The sequence below is a fragment of the Filicampus tigris genome, chromosome 21, assembly GCF_054856515.1.
Source record: "Filicampus tigris isolate MCC_2025a chromosome 21, RoL_Ftig_1.0, whole genome shotgun sequence".
In the NCBI taxonomy this organism is placed as follows: domain Eukaryota; kingdom Metazoa; phylum Chordata; class Actinopteri; order Syngnathiformes; family Syngnathidae; genus Filicampus; species Filicampus tigris.
In genome coordinates this window covers 3,384,483-3,398,883 of record NC_141237.1, presented here as the reverse complement: position 1 = coordinate 3,398,883, position 14,401 = coordinate 3,384,483, and the positions used below count along the sequence as shown (strand labels likewise).

The following is a 14,401-nucleotide window of genomic DNA, read 5'->3' as shown; positions in this document are numbered from 1 at the left end:
ATTCCGCATTATGAATCTTTTATTTGAGGCTTGGATTATGACATGCAAACACTCCATCGTACATTTCAGTAGAAACTATTACTTAATCTATATTTTTATGTTATTAAAACATAAATGGCTCTTTGAAAGATTAGCGTTTTTGCCCACGCAAATCTTGGTAAATATACTTTTCATTACATAATGCAATTAAAATGTTGCATTAGAACCTGCAAATAGAATATCTGTCACTATGATATTAGCACGCACGGACAAATAAAAAGACAGTTCCCGATAGCAGTGCAAGCAAATGAGATTTCACTGGGTCGAATGATGTACTGTATTTGTGTAGATGATTTGGTCCATTTGCTACAAGGTGTGCACCTAATGATGTCGAGGCACTTCTATTTATGTGGAGACCACCAGGATGAACCTAAATGCCGCACGATTATTTAGCCGCTAAAAGCAATAAATAACAAACATTTCGAGTTGCAACATTTTCAAAGATGGAAACTTCCTATGGGAATTAACAGGGAATTCCGAATGGGATTTTGTTGGGATATTTGGATGCGGGGTTGGGTTGGTTCAAAGCGTTGAGTACAATTCAACTCAACATTTTCTTGTTTTTCCCCATGAGTAAAATAAATGATTGATCGGTAAAATACATCAAATTTGATCAAGTTCTTTGAAAAAATACAAATATTGAAATGTCATGCTTATGACAAACCAAAATGTTGATAAATGTATGCTTCAATATGATACTTTTGCAATCAATTGGCCTCAGTTCCCAATTTGGAATATTTCCAAAATTCCCCTTCCCATGGAAATTAAATGGAAATGTTTTTGCAACGCTATCAACGCCAGAATTCTAAAGAATGTCACACAGTACAGTATTTATGCATCTTCCTTCAACACTACTTAATTGTTACAACGTCTTTTGTTTCAGCAGCATTGCTCCGGGCAACTAAAGTGAAAGATTAAAATCACATCAAGCTCAAAACAGTATCTGGCTCGCTTTGTGCAGAGTAAGCCTTAGTTGCTATGGAAACCGCCTTAACAACATACAACGTCTTGCATCATCACATTCTTTAGTATGCACGTTTCCTCACAAGACTTCTTTCTTGTTCTTTAGTGCAAAAGCAAACGCGGAAAGCGGTTTAGGCAACCCGCCGAAAGTCACTGGCCAGGATTCTTCTTCACGGCCGTCCGTTTGTTTGTTTCAGTTCAGTCGTCTTCAGGAGGAGAAAAACAAAGAGAAAATATATGCCTGTGAGTATCGGTGGATGTGTTGCTGCTGCATGTGTGGCAAAGTAGCCTGTTTAGCATGACTGCAACATTGATGCTCATTTCTGCTAACCAGTCTATGGAGTTTCACATTATATGTTAGCATTAAGCTAGCCAGACTAAGGGCGGATGAAACGTAAACGAAAAGCAATCATATCAAATCACATTTAATCTTAAAGAGTGACATCATCAGCTCCAGTTGGCCATTTTCCACGAGGTTACAATTGTGGTAATTATGATGATGATGATGAAGGAGCAGAATACCTTCTCCTCCTCTGCATGTACAGCCCGATGAGCCAGTGCACCACAAAGGGCCACACGACCGCAAAGGTCAGACTGCTGGGAGAAATGTCAAAGGGCCACCACGACGGTCTCTACAACATCAGACAAATGGGAGGAAAAAAAATGTGTCTGTCTTGAACGTCACACGCCATCACACTTCCATTTTCCGATGGCACCATCTGTTTGTGTGTGCGCGCGTGCATGTTTTTTACCAGACTGTTCTTATTGACTGGCGTGGACGGGTGAACAGGAGACATGGCTGCTGACCTGGCCTGGGAAGAAAAGGACAAATTCACTAAAGCAGCATTTCCTATATTGCCACTTGCTTGAAAGATTCTCTTTGGTATACTTGCTAATGAATCTTATTGCAATGTCATCCTTTTATATTGTATCATTTTGCGTGGATGAACAAAAAATTCGTATTTTGCTTAAAAGCAATACCTTGCCATTAAATTTCCATCAAGTCCCAATTTGGAGTCTTCCTCAAATTCCCCATTGATATTTGCAGGAAATGTTGCAGCTTTAGTTGTTGCGCAAGATGGTGGCTGACCTGCGTGGCGGTGAGGGCCTCCAGCGTGTGGAGCCTCTCTAGGACGCTTCGCATGTCCTCCTGCAGTTGGGCCAGCGCCGCCACGATCTGCTCATTCAAGCTGCCGACAGGCGCGCCCGCTCCGGCACGCCGCTCACCGCCACCGCCGCCGCCGTCTCCGCCGCTGCCCTGGGTGGCCTTCAGCGCCCCGAGGCCGCGGCCGTGGGACCTGGAGCCTAAAAACAAAAACAAAAACAAAAAAAAAAAGGCCAGCTAAGATACTTGCAAATTTTGGAAGGCAATTATGCTATAAAACATTGCCAAGATATGTTGCAGCTCTAATAAAACATACATTGTGTTTTTTAATACACCTACCTGTGACTAAAAGGTCAATCATGGAGAATGTGACAATCATGCCATGTTTTTGTGGTTCGGTAAACAAAAAAAAAACCCAAAAATACAGTACAATATATTTTTAATGGAGCCTCAACACCCCATAAGCGTGACAGTAGTTGTGCCATGCTCAGTTTGAGAGATGGCTTTGGCTTCTGCCACATGGAAATAGGCATGACGTCACGGTGAGTTGCTGTATTGAAAACGGACTCGTGTGCTTTTACCTCTGCCACCCCCGACGGCCGAGTTTGGCATTTCGACGTTGAGCCGGGACCTCTGCGTCACGCTCCCGCCGGTGTCGCTGTCCTCGCCGCCGCACCTGATGCCCTGCGGCACTCGCTGGGCGTCCTCGCACTCCACAGGCTCCTCCTTATCCTTATCCTCCTCGACCTCCTCCTCTTCCACCTCATCCAAGTCCTCCAGAGAGCGATTCTGCTCAGTGCTCTATGATTCATTAGCGAGAATCGTGTAATATGTGCTTGTAATGCCATGGTCGTACTAGCACAGTATTTCCTCAAACAGTGGTCTCGACTCGTAACAGACGCCGTGGCGCAATTCATCGGAGAATGTTCAAAAAATATCGAAATTAAATCAAAGGCTATATCAATACAGCAAATATTACAGGAGCACTGATAATGTAAACGCTCAGTGGGCCTGATTAAAGCACGACGTCAAACTTGGCCCTCCATTTTAAAATACTTCCAATTAACACCTGATTTGTTATACTTGAAATCTTTTTTTCCAATGGCAATAAACATGCATTTTTAGCAATAAAAACAAACCCTTTGCTGGTCCTGACAACAGTGGCGTGGATAAAGCCCCTATTTGAGGAAATGGCGCACAGTAATTGTTCTTTCTTGCCTCGTCCTGCCCGAACTGGTCCACCGAGTCACAATAGACTTCACTGTCCGAGTCGCTGGCAAGCTGGCCGGGGCCCGTCATATCTTCGCTGGCGTCTGAATGGGGGGGGGGGGGGTAAAGGTCAACACAAAAAGGTCATCGTCTGCCACGTGTTATTAAAAGCCTAATAATTAGCTGGGAAGAGCCTCAGTTGGTGTGAAATGCCACCATTCTGCTTTGAAAAATGAAGCTCTCGTCACCTGGGAGCGTCAGCGGCCGACGCGCTCGTTTGTCTGTCGAATTAAAACTACTCAAGAAAAATCTACCTTATGAGTTTTCGTTCGGAAGCTTCCTTACCAGCGCGGTGTCCGTTGAGCAGAGGCCGAGCGTCCGCTACGTCCTGAGGCGCCAGCGGGTGGTCGCCGTTTGTCAAATGTGCCACGCCGTTGGCCATCTTGCCATTTTCGGCTTTGCGCGCTCTCGGTGACGCTTTCTTCTTTGGCGGCGAGGCTGCGAATAAATCCAATCAGCTCCAAACTAAACCAACATTTCTCGGGTGGCTTGAATTGAATTACCTTTATGGACGTCGTCATCTTCTTCGTCTTCATCCTCGGATGTTTCTTTGTTGTCGGTCGGCGGGGGCTGGGCGGGCCGAGTCGCCAGCGTTCCGTTCATTTCCATGGTCCTGATGATGCTCTTGGCCACGCTCTTGGACGAAACGGTGCTCAGAGTGGTGCCGAAGCCTGCCGGCCGCACAAAAAAAAAAAATCTGAAATGGCAGCCAAACTCTTTCTGGCAACTAATAACGCCAAAACACTTTGCGTGTTGGTTGTTATTTTGCAAGGTTACAGGCTTGATAAGAATCCCAGTGGAACCTCTGAATCCAATGAAAAAATATGACCTTAGAGTCGCATGAAATAGCTGGCATTCATGCTTTTTCTTGGGCTTTAAAATAAAAAAAAGCTAAAATTTTAATTAAATGTCTAGTTTTTGCATTCATTCATCACATTAAATAATTGCTTTACCAATTCATTAACAATAAAATAAAAATATTATTATATAACTGTCATTCAAAAAATAGCTCTATTTATCCAGGTAAAGCAAGTCAAAAGTTTTGGGGCGAAAATATGCCTGATGAGTCACATGATACTGCTGTCCAAAATGTTTTTTCTTTGGCTTGGAAAATAGGGGTTGGTGTCTGATCTTAGAGGTTCCACTGTGTGCGCGTCAAGCAACAGGAGCACAAAACACCCCAAGCTATAGAGTCTGCACTGCTACCGAGCGCTTGTGGCGACTATTCAGCTAAAAACACCACACAGTCGAGCGTACTTGCCTTCCAGCCGCCTAGCAAACTGTGTCAAACGGGCTGAGCGTGCGTGTGACAGGAGACAAATTGTATGAATTTCTTTTTTTTTTTTTTTTTTAAGACAATCATAATGACATGGAAAGATTGCAATTCAGTGAATCCCCGTAATATCAATCGCACACCTGCTTTATCGCGGATATGTTATCATTAATCTATCAGACTGTGATTGTGTTTAAATTAACTGTATTGTCTTTTGTTGAATGTTTTTTCAAGGAAGCATGCTACGGCCTCTTGAGTGGGTCTGGAACGTATCCCCCGTAATAAACTGGGGTTGACTGTATTTCACATGGATGAGCTCAACCTGTGCTGAGGTCCGATATCTGCTCGATCTTTTTCTTCTCGTCCACCAGTTCGTAGAAAGGTCCCAGGATCCGCAGGAGTTCCTCCACCTCGCCGGTCACGGGCATGCCCTCCAGAATCTTCACGCAGAAATCCAGAGTTCAGTTCAACTCTTCAATAAAGGACACTTTGAGGCGGACAACATACCAGCTTCATTTCGTCAACGTAGGCTGCCATTGCTTCCTCTTTAGTCATCTCACCCAGAGAGTTCCACGCGTTCCTTGATTAGTGAAAGCACAAAGCATTCGTTTCATCATTCTTGTATAAGCTCAAAGTGAGCGTTCACATGGATTGGCCGTGTTTATGTTCGTTATAGGTCAGCCTGTTCCCTATGGCCGCCTGCACTCCCGAAATAATTGTTACAATTTCCTGACAGCCTCGCGGAACTTCCTCCAAAATGTCACGGGACGGCAAGAGAAAGTGTGGGTAAAAGTGACATTTTCAGGTCCGTTTGCAACTCCAAAGGTGGGTGTGTGGGGTAGAATCTGTAAGATTGGCCTGTGGGCAGCAAGACCTCCAGTCCAGAGGTCGGCAAGCCCGGTGAGTGAACAACGCGTGTCATCTGAGGGCAGAGAGCAACCTGTTGCGCAACGCACACAAGCCAAAGCCCGGTGCAGTCGCTGAGACCTACGCCAACACAGTATAATGACCATAACACCTGCTGTGTAAACATGCACTGTCAATATAACACAAGCATAAAACACATTTAATTTGAAGGAGGTCTATTGTTGGTCTTTGGTTGTACTTTTGTCTTATGCTAGCATAGCCTTACGTATAACAAATAAAGTAACGGTTGATTATTGCTGTCCTACCATTTGGCTTTGCCGACGGCGTCCCAGAATCCGGGCCGGGCGATGTTGCACTTGCCCACGGTGGCTTGCTTGTAGTAACTGTAGAATTTGAGCATCATGTCGTTGGATGGTTGAAAAGAACCTTGGAAAATATAAGATAAAACAACATATGCAAATAAACATTCATATATTGTAATATATATTATTTTAATGAATACAAATGTGAATGATATAGGCCTACATATTTTGCCTCTTTATTAATTTGTGGAATATGCTTTTTTTCCCCTTCTGTTTATTGACAGCGAGCATATTTTCAAACTTCAGTTTGTAGCAAATGTGACTGATGTCATGCTGTGAACTTGACATCTCTACTGCACAGGTGAAAGGTGACTACATTGCACACCTCTCTCTCATCCAAAACAAAGTATGAACATAGAACATAATTATGAATGGAGAAGATTTTGCTGGTTATGAATTTATTATTGTTTTAAGACCGTGGAGTCGTGGAACCGTGAGGATGATATTATATGTTTCACGCATTATTGTGGATTGAAAATAAATCCGAGAGTGGGTGTGGAACATGGTCACGCGATAAACTTTTTTAAAATATTAATATAAACTGTATCGTCGCGTCTACAATGCAGACTGTCAGTGTGGTTTGTACAGCGAGTTGTTGCCGAAGTCTGCTATGCAAAGTGGATTAGGCCTTTTTAAATCCAGTGCGATGCAAAGCCGTGGCGTCGTCACGTACTGTGTTTTTACAACCGTGTTGAAACTCAAGTCAACTGGTTGGACCGGTGGACCCCTGCAGTTGGACTCACCATCCGGACGCAAACTCTTGATGACTTTGACGGCGGCGTCGAACCTCAGCTGGGTCAAACGCGTCTGCTCGTCCGCACCGAGCGACTGGGCCACTTCCATCGTGACAAGCAGCTGCACCCCAAAGATAAACAATAATGGTGGCTTTAAGACGTCATGTTTTCCTTTAAACATTCAAAGCCCCTTTCAACACTGAGGCAAGCTTGCGCTGTTATTCAGCAGTGAGGGGGCAACACACGACGAGTCTTCTTGGACAAACCGTTAGCAACACCGATCCTACTGAATATAGTGAACATATTCCAGAACATTGGAAGTAGGTTCGAGGAACTAATGTCGCTTACCGTTAAAGCCGTGACAGCTTATCTATATGTCAGAAGGGGAGCAGCCCCAAGACTTCGACCAGACGCCATGAACAGTACAGTACAGTGTCAAACTGGTACAAGGTGCACCATGGGAAATGTTGTTTCTTTCAGTTTAGTTACGACAGCCCCGTCGTCAGCTAAGAAACGTCGTCGGGATACCTCGTGTTCAATACAACGAAAATGCTAATGAGACAGAACTACTACATAAATAACTGTTCGTGAAGGCAAACGTGCTGGGAAAAAAGGTAGATCGTTGCGGGTTTAGCCACCGTAACATGGCAAAGACTACAGTTCCCAGCATGCTCCTATAGGAGCCAGTGGGCGAGTCGCCCACAAATTTCAGGCAAGGGAGGGGCCGCTCCCTCCAGCTCCCGAGGCTGAGGCTGAGCTGGTGGCCGCTTCACTCGAAGGGAAGTCGGCGAAGGGACAACGGCGCTCGGCGGAGACATGTAAAGATGGCAGAGCTACAAATGTTGCTCGACGAGGAGATCCCGGCCGGCAAGAGAGCGCTCGTCGAGAGTTACCAGAACCTTACCCGAGTCGCGGACTACTGTGAAAACAATTATGTGCAGGTAAGCTAAAGCGGAGCTAACTCCAGTTGCCTTTTGTGGCAAAAAAAAAGCTGAGGATTCGAACGCTGGTTGCCACCGGAAATATAGATAAAGAAAGTGGCAGGCGAGGCCGAGTTTACACACTGCTCACGGAGCGCCTCGTAATGAGCCGCGGTGGCGATATTTGACGTGTTTACACGGAGGGTGTGTCTACTTTTCCCCCTTCGAATAATAACACGCCGTGTCGGTTAAAAACTGCCGACGCGCGGAGGCCTGTTTTACAGCCGGTCAGTGAACGCGTCCCAGCTGTTAAACTTGCTTTTATTTCACGAGGAGGCACTCCCAAAGAAGTCGTATAATCCCACATTTACACGCTGCACTGCCAGTAGAACCCTTTATGGACACAGGAACAGCCAACGGACCATTTTAATATCACCTCTTCTGTACCACAAAAACTGCTTGTTGTGGTGGAGCGTTCAGTGGCAACAAGTAAACGCCAATGTCGCACTTGTGTTGATGTTGCTACATTATCTCCAATCCATTAGCTCGTTTATGATGACACATGCGTGGTAATCTGTGGAATGCACTGTTTTATGGAGAGACAATTCATCTGATGCCTTGAGGAATGTGTAGCCAGGCCAATAAAGCTTGGTGGTATTGATTTTTTTTTTTTCCTTCGCCCCTCTCTCCTTCAACACACTTCTTGATAGCTTTCATCTCTGCTGGCTGCACAGCTGTCCTTTAGTTTGACTTCATTTGGCTTCCACTGTGTTGCTTGTAGGGCCGTTTGGCGCATGAGTGACACTGGGGGTTTGTTTTTAAAAATGTGACAGCTTTGTTGAGTGAGAAAGTAACTGCAGGAAGAAGAGGCACCATATCAGCCAGGGAGGGTGTGTCTATTCCAGCTGCACTCCCCCCAGGATTCCCTGTAATTTAGTTTTCTTCCAAGGCCTGCTTGCCGTACGATTTGGCAACATGGAAGCACCACTGCAAGGAACGATTCTGCCAATTATAGCCCTCGGTGACCAACTTCACATGGAGCTAAAGTGTCTTCTGGTTCGCTTCGACGTTTTTGCGGATGACATATCATCTACAGAAACTTTTGTTTTTTTTTGTTGGGGGGGCTGTTAGGAAGCTACTAAAAATTATTTGCCAGAAAAGTCTTTAAAAGTGTTGTTGCAAAACCTCAAAAGGTTGTGTGAAAATGATTCCATCAAGAACCTGGATTTATTTATTTATTTTTTTTAAATCCATTTACCTGTTGAAATGTCAATGACGACCATGGTTCTGTCTCACCTGGAATCAATTTACCACACATTGGTGATGGTGAATCGGTCTGTAAGAAGTCAATGCGTGTTACACATGCAAAGCTACACATGTATTGTCTTTTTTTTTTTTTTTTTTTTTTTATCTCTTGAATGCGAACAAACAGGAAAGCCGTCGAGGACAAAAGCTGGCGATTAACATGCGGTTATGCTGGCTCAATTATTAGGACACTTCCTGAGGAAACGCAAGTCGAGCGCCAAAGACAAAGAGTACGCCATAGTCATCGCTGCGTCTGTCTTATGCTCGCTCTTCGACGTCTTGTTTGAGCGCCGCCAGTGACACCCCAAGAGTGTGGAAGAAGAGGAGGAGGAGGAGGAAGTCACGGCGTTGTGAAGAGTTGCAGTGACAAGTCGCTTCAAGCTGAGGCGTGTCGGTGGACCTGCATGTGCGCGTCATTGTGGATTTGGAATAGACAGACACAGGGAGCTTATGGAAAGTGCACTTTTAGGCCGACACCTCACATCGCAAGCTGAGAAGCTTAGCAACTTTTTATTTATTTATTTTTTTAAAGGTTGAGTCTTAGTTTGAATGTGTCACAGCGATCGCAAAATGGTGGCAACCGTGGTTGCAAAATTCCAGGAATTTTCGCAGTTGGAATTTCTCCATGGGCATTATCACGCTACTTCCAAAAGGTGTGCAGGAGTGGCGTGAAATTGTTGACTTAGTAATTCAACTGGACTCTTAATCATGCTGTCGAACTTCTGACAGCATGAGACCAACACGACGGCCGACAAATGATTGTGATAGGCTTCAAACAGGAAGTGGTCACGGTGGTTAGAGTCACAGTCATCGGCAGGTTGCACCAGAGAAAGACTGGAAGTTTTGCTTTGTTAGAAATTTTTATGGTCAAACACTTGTTGTCAATTTTGCCATTCAGTTCCTTGTTGCCGAGCAACAAACTGTCCAAAAAGTACTGAAACGATAAATAGTTGAATGCGCATTCACGTAAGTTCAAATTAAGTTCAACTTTAACATTACACAAATACATTTGTGAATGTCGGAAATTTTACAAGAACTAAAAAAAAAAAAAAAAAAAAAAAAAAAAAGGCAGTCTGAGGACAGCAGTGACTAAGAAGTATTTTACTGACAAAAACGTGATTATTTTAATCATATTTCAACTTGAAACTTTTCTGTTAATATTTCGACTTTATTATCCATGTATAATTATCCCTGTCAGTGCGGGCTTTATAGTCCTTGGCCCACATCTTCGTCTTTCAGGGACGTGTGTGGCTTTCTTCCTGCTGGGAGTGGGAACGTCCAATTCCAAAGTCATTCGGCAAAGGTTAATAAGTTTGAGGCAAGGCCGAGTTCTCCTTTTGTGACACACCGAAGGAGTTTTTAATTGCGCTCCAGCAATCCTTGAAGGTCACGGAGGCCTTCTGGCCTTGCAATCGGCCGCCATCTGCCTTCATGTTGTTGCTTCTTCCAGGTGTCCGTCTCCTTTACGTCTTCCAGTCGCACACGTTGGTGTCCTTGTCTAATATGTAAATATAGATTTTTTTTTCACATTTCTTCCCAAGTGCTCTTGATAGGAGAAAAGTATTTCTGGCACGTTTTGGTAGCCCCATAACGCGTTTGTTGTATTTGTCTTCATTGTCGCAGTCTTTTGTGTTGGTGCCTTTTATATTTGTGATCTTTTTTTGTCGAGACCTTTGTCATTGTCTTCTTTGTCTTCATTGTTGTTTTCTGTGATATTTCTGCTCTTAGTGGTTATCGACTTTTTCTTTTTCGTCTTTGTTTATGCCTTTATTCTTGTCTTTGTTAACTTCCTCGCTGTTGTCCTTGTTTTCACCGTTGCTTTTTTTGGAACTACTACTCTTGCTGAATTCACAGTGCCGCAATTTCTGCGTTTTCTCTTCTTCGTTGTTGCCTTTTTCTACAGTTTGTGTGTTCTTCTTTCTCCATTTGTTTTTGCTCTTGAGGAACTCTTACTCTCAGAAACTGTAAATGACGCAAATAGGGACGGACATATATCGATAGCGGGTCGAAACCAGCCTTATTTTAAGGTATCGGGGAATCACCACCTGCGTCAGGAAGAAAAATCTTTGTTCACAATTTGTTGTCATTGTGTTAATTGAAATTTTATTCAACCAAAGTACTCGAGGTGTCAGTACTCTTTATCGTATGAGTACTCAAAGAGTGAACACTCATATTGGTATCGGTCAGGAAAAAAAGCGTTATCAAACGTCTCTTGACGCAAACATTTTTAAACGGTGACCATCTTAAAAATCCCAGACAGTCATATTCCTTTTGTTTGTACATTTTGTCCTGGTCCTTGAATTACACAAAAACAAATCTCCATTACAGCAGATAGCTTAACCGTTTCCAACTTGAGCTGCTTCTTATCAAAGTCAAGGATGTATTATGTTTCGAATGATAAGAGCAAATGGAAAAATATATTTGGATTTCCGGCATTTGAGCCTGCATCCATGCGAAGCACCGACGCAGAAGCCCTCGAAGCGAGTCGGGGTGAACGCGCGCAGTAATCGCGCGTCATTGCTATTCCTAATGAGCTTCCGGATTTCAGGCGGTTACATCAATCCGAGATCAACAGCTGTCCGGCCGAGATTACAGTCGGCAGCAATCAGCGCGGGTGGCGTCTTGGTGTGGCCGAGAGCCCCGTGAGATCGGCAAAAGCTCCCCCCCTCATAATGCTGCTTTCGACGTACGTTTGGCCTCCGGGCCTGTTCCAGAAGATCTTCCCTCTGTGTCAAGATTTGGTATTTGTTAAGAGCTGCCGGGTTTAAAAACACCACAAACATCCTGCTCTTTCTATTCGTGAATGTTTATTTTCTTGTCGCGGTTGCGCCTGACAGACCCGACACCCCAGTAGCACTTGAACAACTTCAGATGGATTCCAGGCATTCCTGAGATTTCCTTGTAGTCGCTCGGGTTCTCTCTGGGTGTGTGGGAAGACAAGTGTGTAAACGTGGGGTTGTGGTGCCGTGGCGTCAGACGTTCCGACATGTCCGCATGCGGCGCGGAGTGCCAGAATTGAATGTTGTGTGTTCCAATACACTGTCTTCAGCTCAAACGACCAGTGTGGGGTGGTGGGGGGTGTGGGGGGGAGTTTCCGGGTGATGTCACTGCATCAGGAGGTCCGTTTCCTCTTTCTGCTCAGGCATCTGGGTGGAGACTCTTGGACACTTTGGGTCCCACGAGAGGAAGTCTAAACTTTTCCTCCCCATGGTTTCTCTGCCTGGCATGTTGTGGTAAAACATTTGTCCGACACCGAAGGCACGCAACTCTGAATTTGGAGCAGAACGTGAATCGCGATATGGCTCAGGTCACTGTACCTTTTTAAGATACAAATCTGCTGTACCTGCAAGATTTAGCACACGCTCCCACCTTTCCTTCGTTCTTCTTGCCGTGCAATTAGATTGTCATCCGGCCTACCTCAGCTCCCAGTGATAGGTTTATTGGGAGCGTACACACACGCCTCGCCCGCCTCTATTCTTTTTGATTTTCAATCTCCGTGAGGCCGCGACAGCCGCGGCGCTCCGCAGCGTCTTTGTCCACTCGGAAACGAAAGATAAAGTACCCTGGGAGCGATGCAAAAGCTCCACCAGACTCGCTTGACTTTGCAAGCAGACCGAACATGTCTGCTTAGTGTGAGGATCAGGCGGCCAGCCGCCCTCCGACACATGAGCAAGCGGACGGACGACGGGGGCTGGAACCACAGCCGCTCGGTCCCACAAAGCGTTGCAAAAGGGTGCGAAACCTCCGGTACGTTTTCATGGGAAATTTAGCAAATGCTAAATCTGCTTCCGAAGACTGGAAATACTTCCGACGTGATATCGCTTTTACGGAAGGGCCACTCGTCACTCGTTGACAAATTCCAACTCATGTTTATACAGTCATCTAACGTCTTGAAGTGAACGTTTGCCGTCTACAACTTGCTGAAATAAATGCCGTGGACTAGTTAGCAAGGCAGATAACTAGCTAATTAGATTGACAAATGGTCAAATCCACTCCAATCAGAGTCAGAGATCCGTTAAGCAGTGTTTCTTCCTCATGTTCGAAAGCGGAGCAGCGCTTCCAGGTTGATGGCCGTGTGATTAAGATGTGCCAAGGCTTTAACCTCGGCGTGACCCAGCAAATGAAAATCTCTGGAATCATCCTGCCTTCGACTTGTCCGCCACTTACTGCAGTCTCATTCGGCTGTGCAACAGACAGCCGGAGATTGGAAAATCTGCGCGGTAGCGTCTTGAAGTTTGTGCAAAAGTCATTATTTTTATGTGGGTTTTGAATCAGTTAAGCAAAAACATTCTGGAAGAAAAAAAATGGTGTTTGGGGTGGGTGAGTTATCTCTGAGTGGACTTTAAAATGAGGTTATAAACAGAAACGCAAAGATGCGTTGGCATCAGCAGAAGACCGTAAAACGTATTTCAATCCACTTGGATTCCAATTGTGACATTTGGATGACTTCGTACTATCCAAATCCAGTCAAGTCCTTAATTCATATCGCTTTTTTCTCCCTTCATTTTGGCCAATCTTTGTGGTTTTCCGTTCAAAAGCCTCATTATTATTTTACACGTGAAACCAATATTTTTGAGGACAGCCATTGATGACCGTCGCTGTCTACTGTACAACTGAGGAGGCGTTGACCCATTTGCGATGTGTAGCTGCGAGAGAATAAACATTGTCTGAGCGTGAAATGTAGGCCAGCACTTGTGCGCTGACAAGCGCGATTTAAGAGTTGTGTGCCTGCGCAGCCTGAATCTCCTTTTTTACAGTTTTTTTTTTTTTTTTTTTTCTTCAGTCTGATTGGGGACAAGTTCTAGAGCCATGAAATCAGTGATGTGCAGGGTGTGTGAAAAGTAACAAGGTATTATGCCGTTTCGATGTTGTGGTAAACAACTGCTCCCTTAACACTCACTGAGCTGCAACGCTTCAACAGGCGTGAACGATTAACCGCCTGTGTTTCGTCAAATACAAAAATATTGCTTTGGTGCCATTGTGTGGCATCTAGGTGCAAATGAACTATGTTGAAGTGAGGGGAGGAGCTTCATCTTTTACCCCCTTAGCCTTTTCTAAAAGAAAAAAAGTGCTTTGCCGCCGTCTTGTGGCATTTATGGTCAACCAAAATTTTTTTGGGGGGGATGGGGCGTCAATTACTTGCATATTTTCCAAGTCAGCAAAGGAACACCATATAATTTGCCCAACCCTGCTCGAGTCATTTCTCAGAGGGGGGGGGGGGGGGGGGGGCTGCTGTGTGACGTATTACATCACCCCCCCCCCCCCCCCCCCAAAGAGAGTTTGGCATCTAGGGAACAATAGCGGTGGGGGGTGTGGGGATATCATGGCAATCTTGACCAGGATCTCGTTTGAATTCACGGTTTGTTCTTGTGTCTTTTGTGCGCCCCTGCCGGCAGGCCCAGGACAAGAGGAAAGCTCTGGAGGAGACCAAAGCCTACACCACGCAGTCCCTGGCCAGCGTGGCCTACCAGATCAATGCCTTAGCCAACAACGTGCTGCAGCTGCTGGACATCCAGGCCTCGCAGCTGCGGCGCATGGAATCCTCCATCAACCACATTTCTCAG

The 14,401-nt window shown here is 45.1% G+C and overlaps 2 protein-coding genes across 12 annotated transcripts in view; one reads left to right on the top strand and one right to left on the bottom strand.

The window, feature by feature from the left end:
• Position 1: 1 nt before the first annotated feature.
• Positions 2-7,422, bottom strand: acbd5a (acyl-CoA binding domain containing 5a). The gene is made up of 14 exons (XM_086019976.1): positions 6,961-7,422; positions 6,622-6,733; positions 5,822-5,942; positions 5,157-5,229; positions 4,972-5,089; positions 4,638-4,670; positions 3,880-4,047; positions 3,662-3,814; positions 3,326-3,420; positions 2,689-2,908; positions 2,093-2,307; positions 1,755-1,814; positions 1,525-1,634; positions 2-1,208 (listed from the first exon to the last, which is right to left on the bottom strand). Exons 2-14 carry the CDS (start codon positions 6,719-6,721, stop codon positions 1,196-1,198), a joined length of 1,479 nt encoding a protein of 492 aa, XP_085876102.1. The 5' UTR covers positions 6,722-6,733; positions 6,961-7,422; the 3' UTR covers positions 2-1,195.
• abi1a (abl-interactor 1a) overlaps positions 7,255-14,401 on the top strand; it is a 22,033-nt gene continuing 14,886 nt past the window's right edge. For 2 of the 11 annotated variants that reach the window (XM_086019965.1, XM_086019962.1), the window contains exons 1-2: positions 7,259-7,553; positions 14,234-14,401. In XM_086019965.1, coding sequence (XP_085876091.1) covers positions 7,437-7,553; positions 14,234-14,401 — 285 coding nt within the window. In that variant the 5' untranslated portion in view covers positions 7,259-7,436. Of the gene's footprint in view, positions 7,554-14,233 lie in introns of all 11 variants that reach the window. The other 9 variants (XM_086019970.1, XM_086019968.1, XM_086019969.1 and 6 more) reach the window with 7 other exon arrangements.

Coding starts and splice junctions, on each gene's coding strand:
- acbd5a (XM_086019976.1), bottom strand. CDS start 6,721: ATGGAAGTGGCCCAGTCGCTCGGTGCGGACGAGCAGACGCGTTTGACC. Junction 5,090..5,156: donor ACGTTGACGAAATGAAGCTG/GTATGTTGTCCG, acceptor TTCTGCGTGAAG/ATTCTGGAGGGCATGCCCGT. Junction 3,421..3,661: donor GCTCAACGGACACCGCGCTG/GTAAGGAAGCTT, acceptor CCCCCCATTCAG/ACGCCAGCGAAGATATGACG.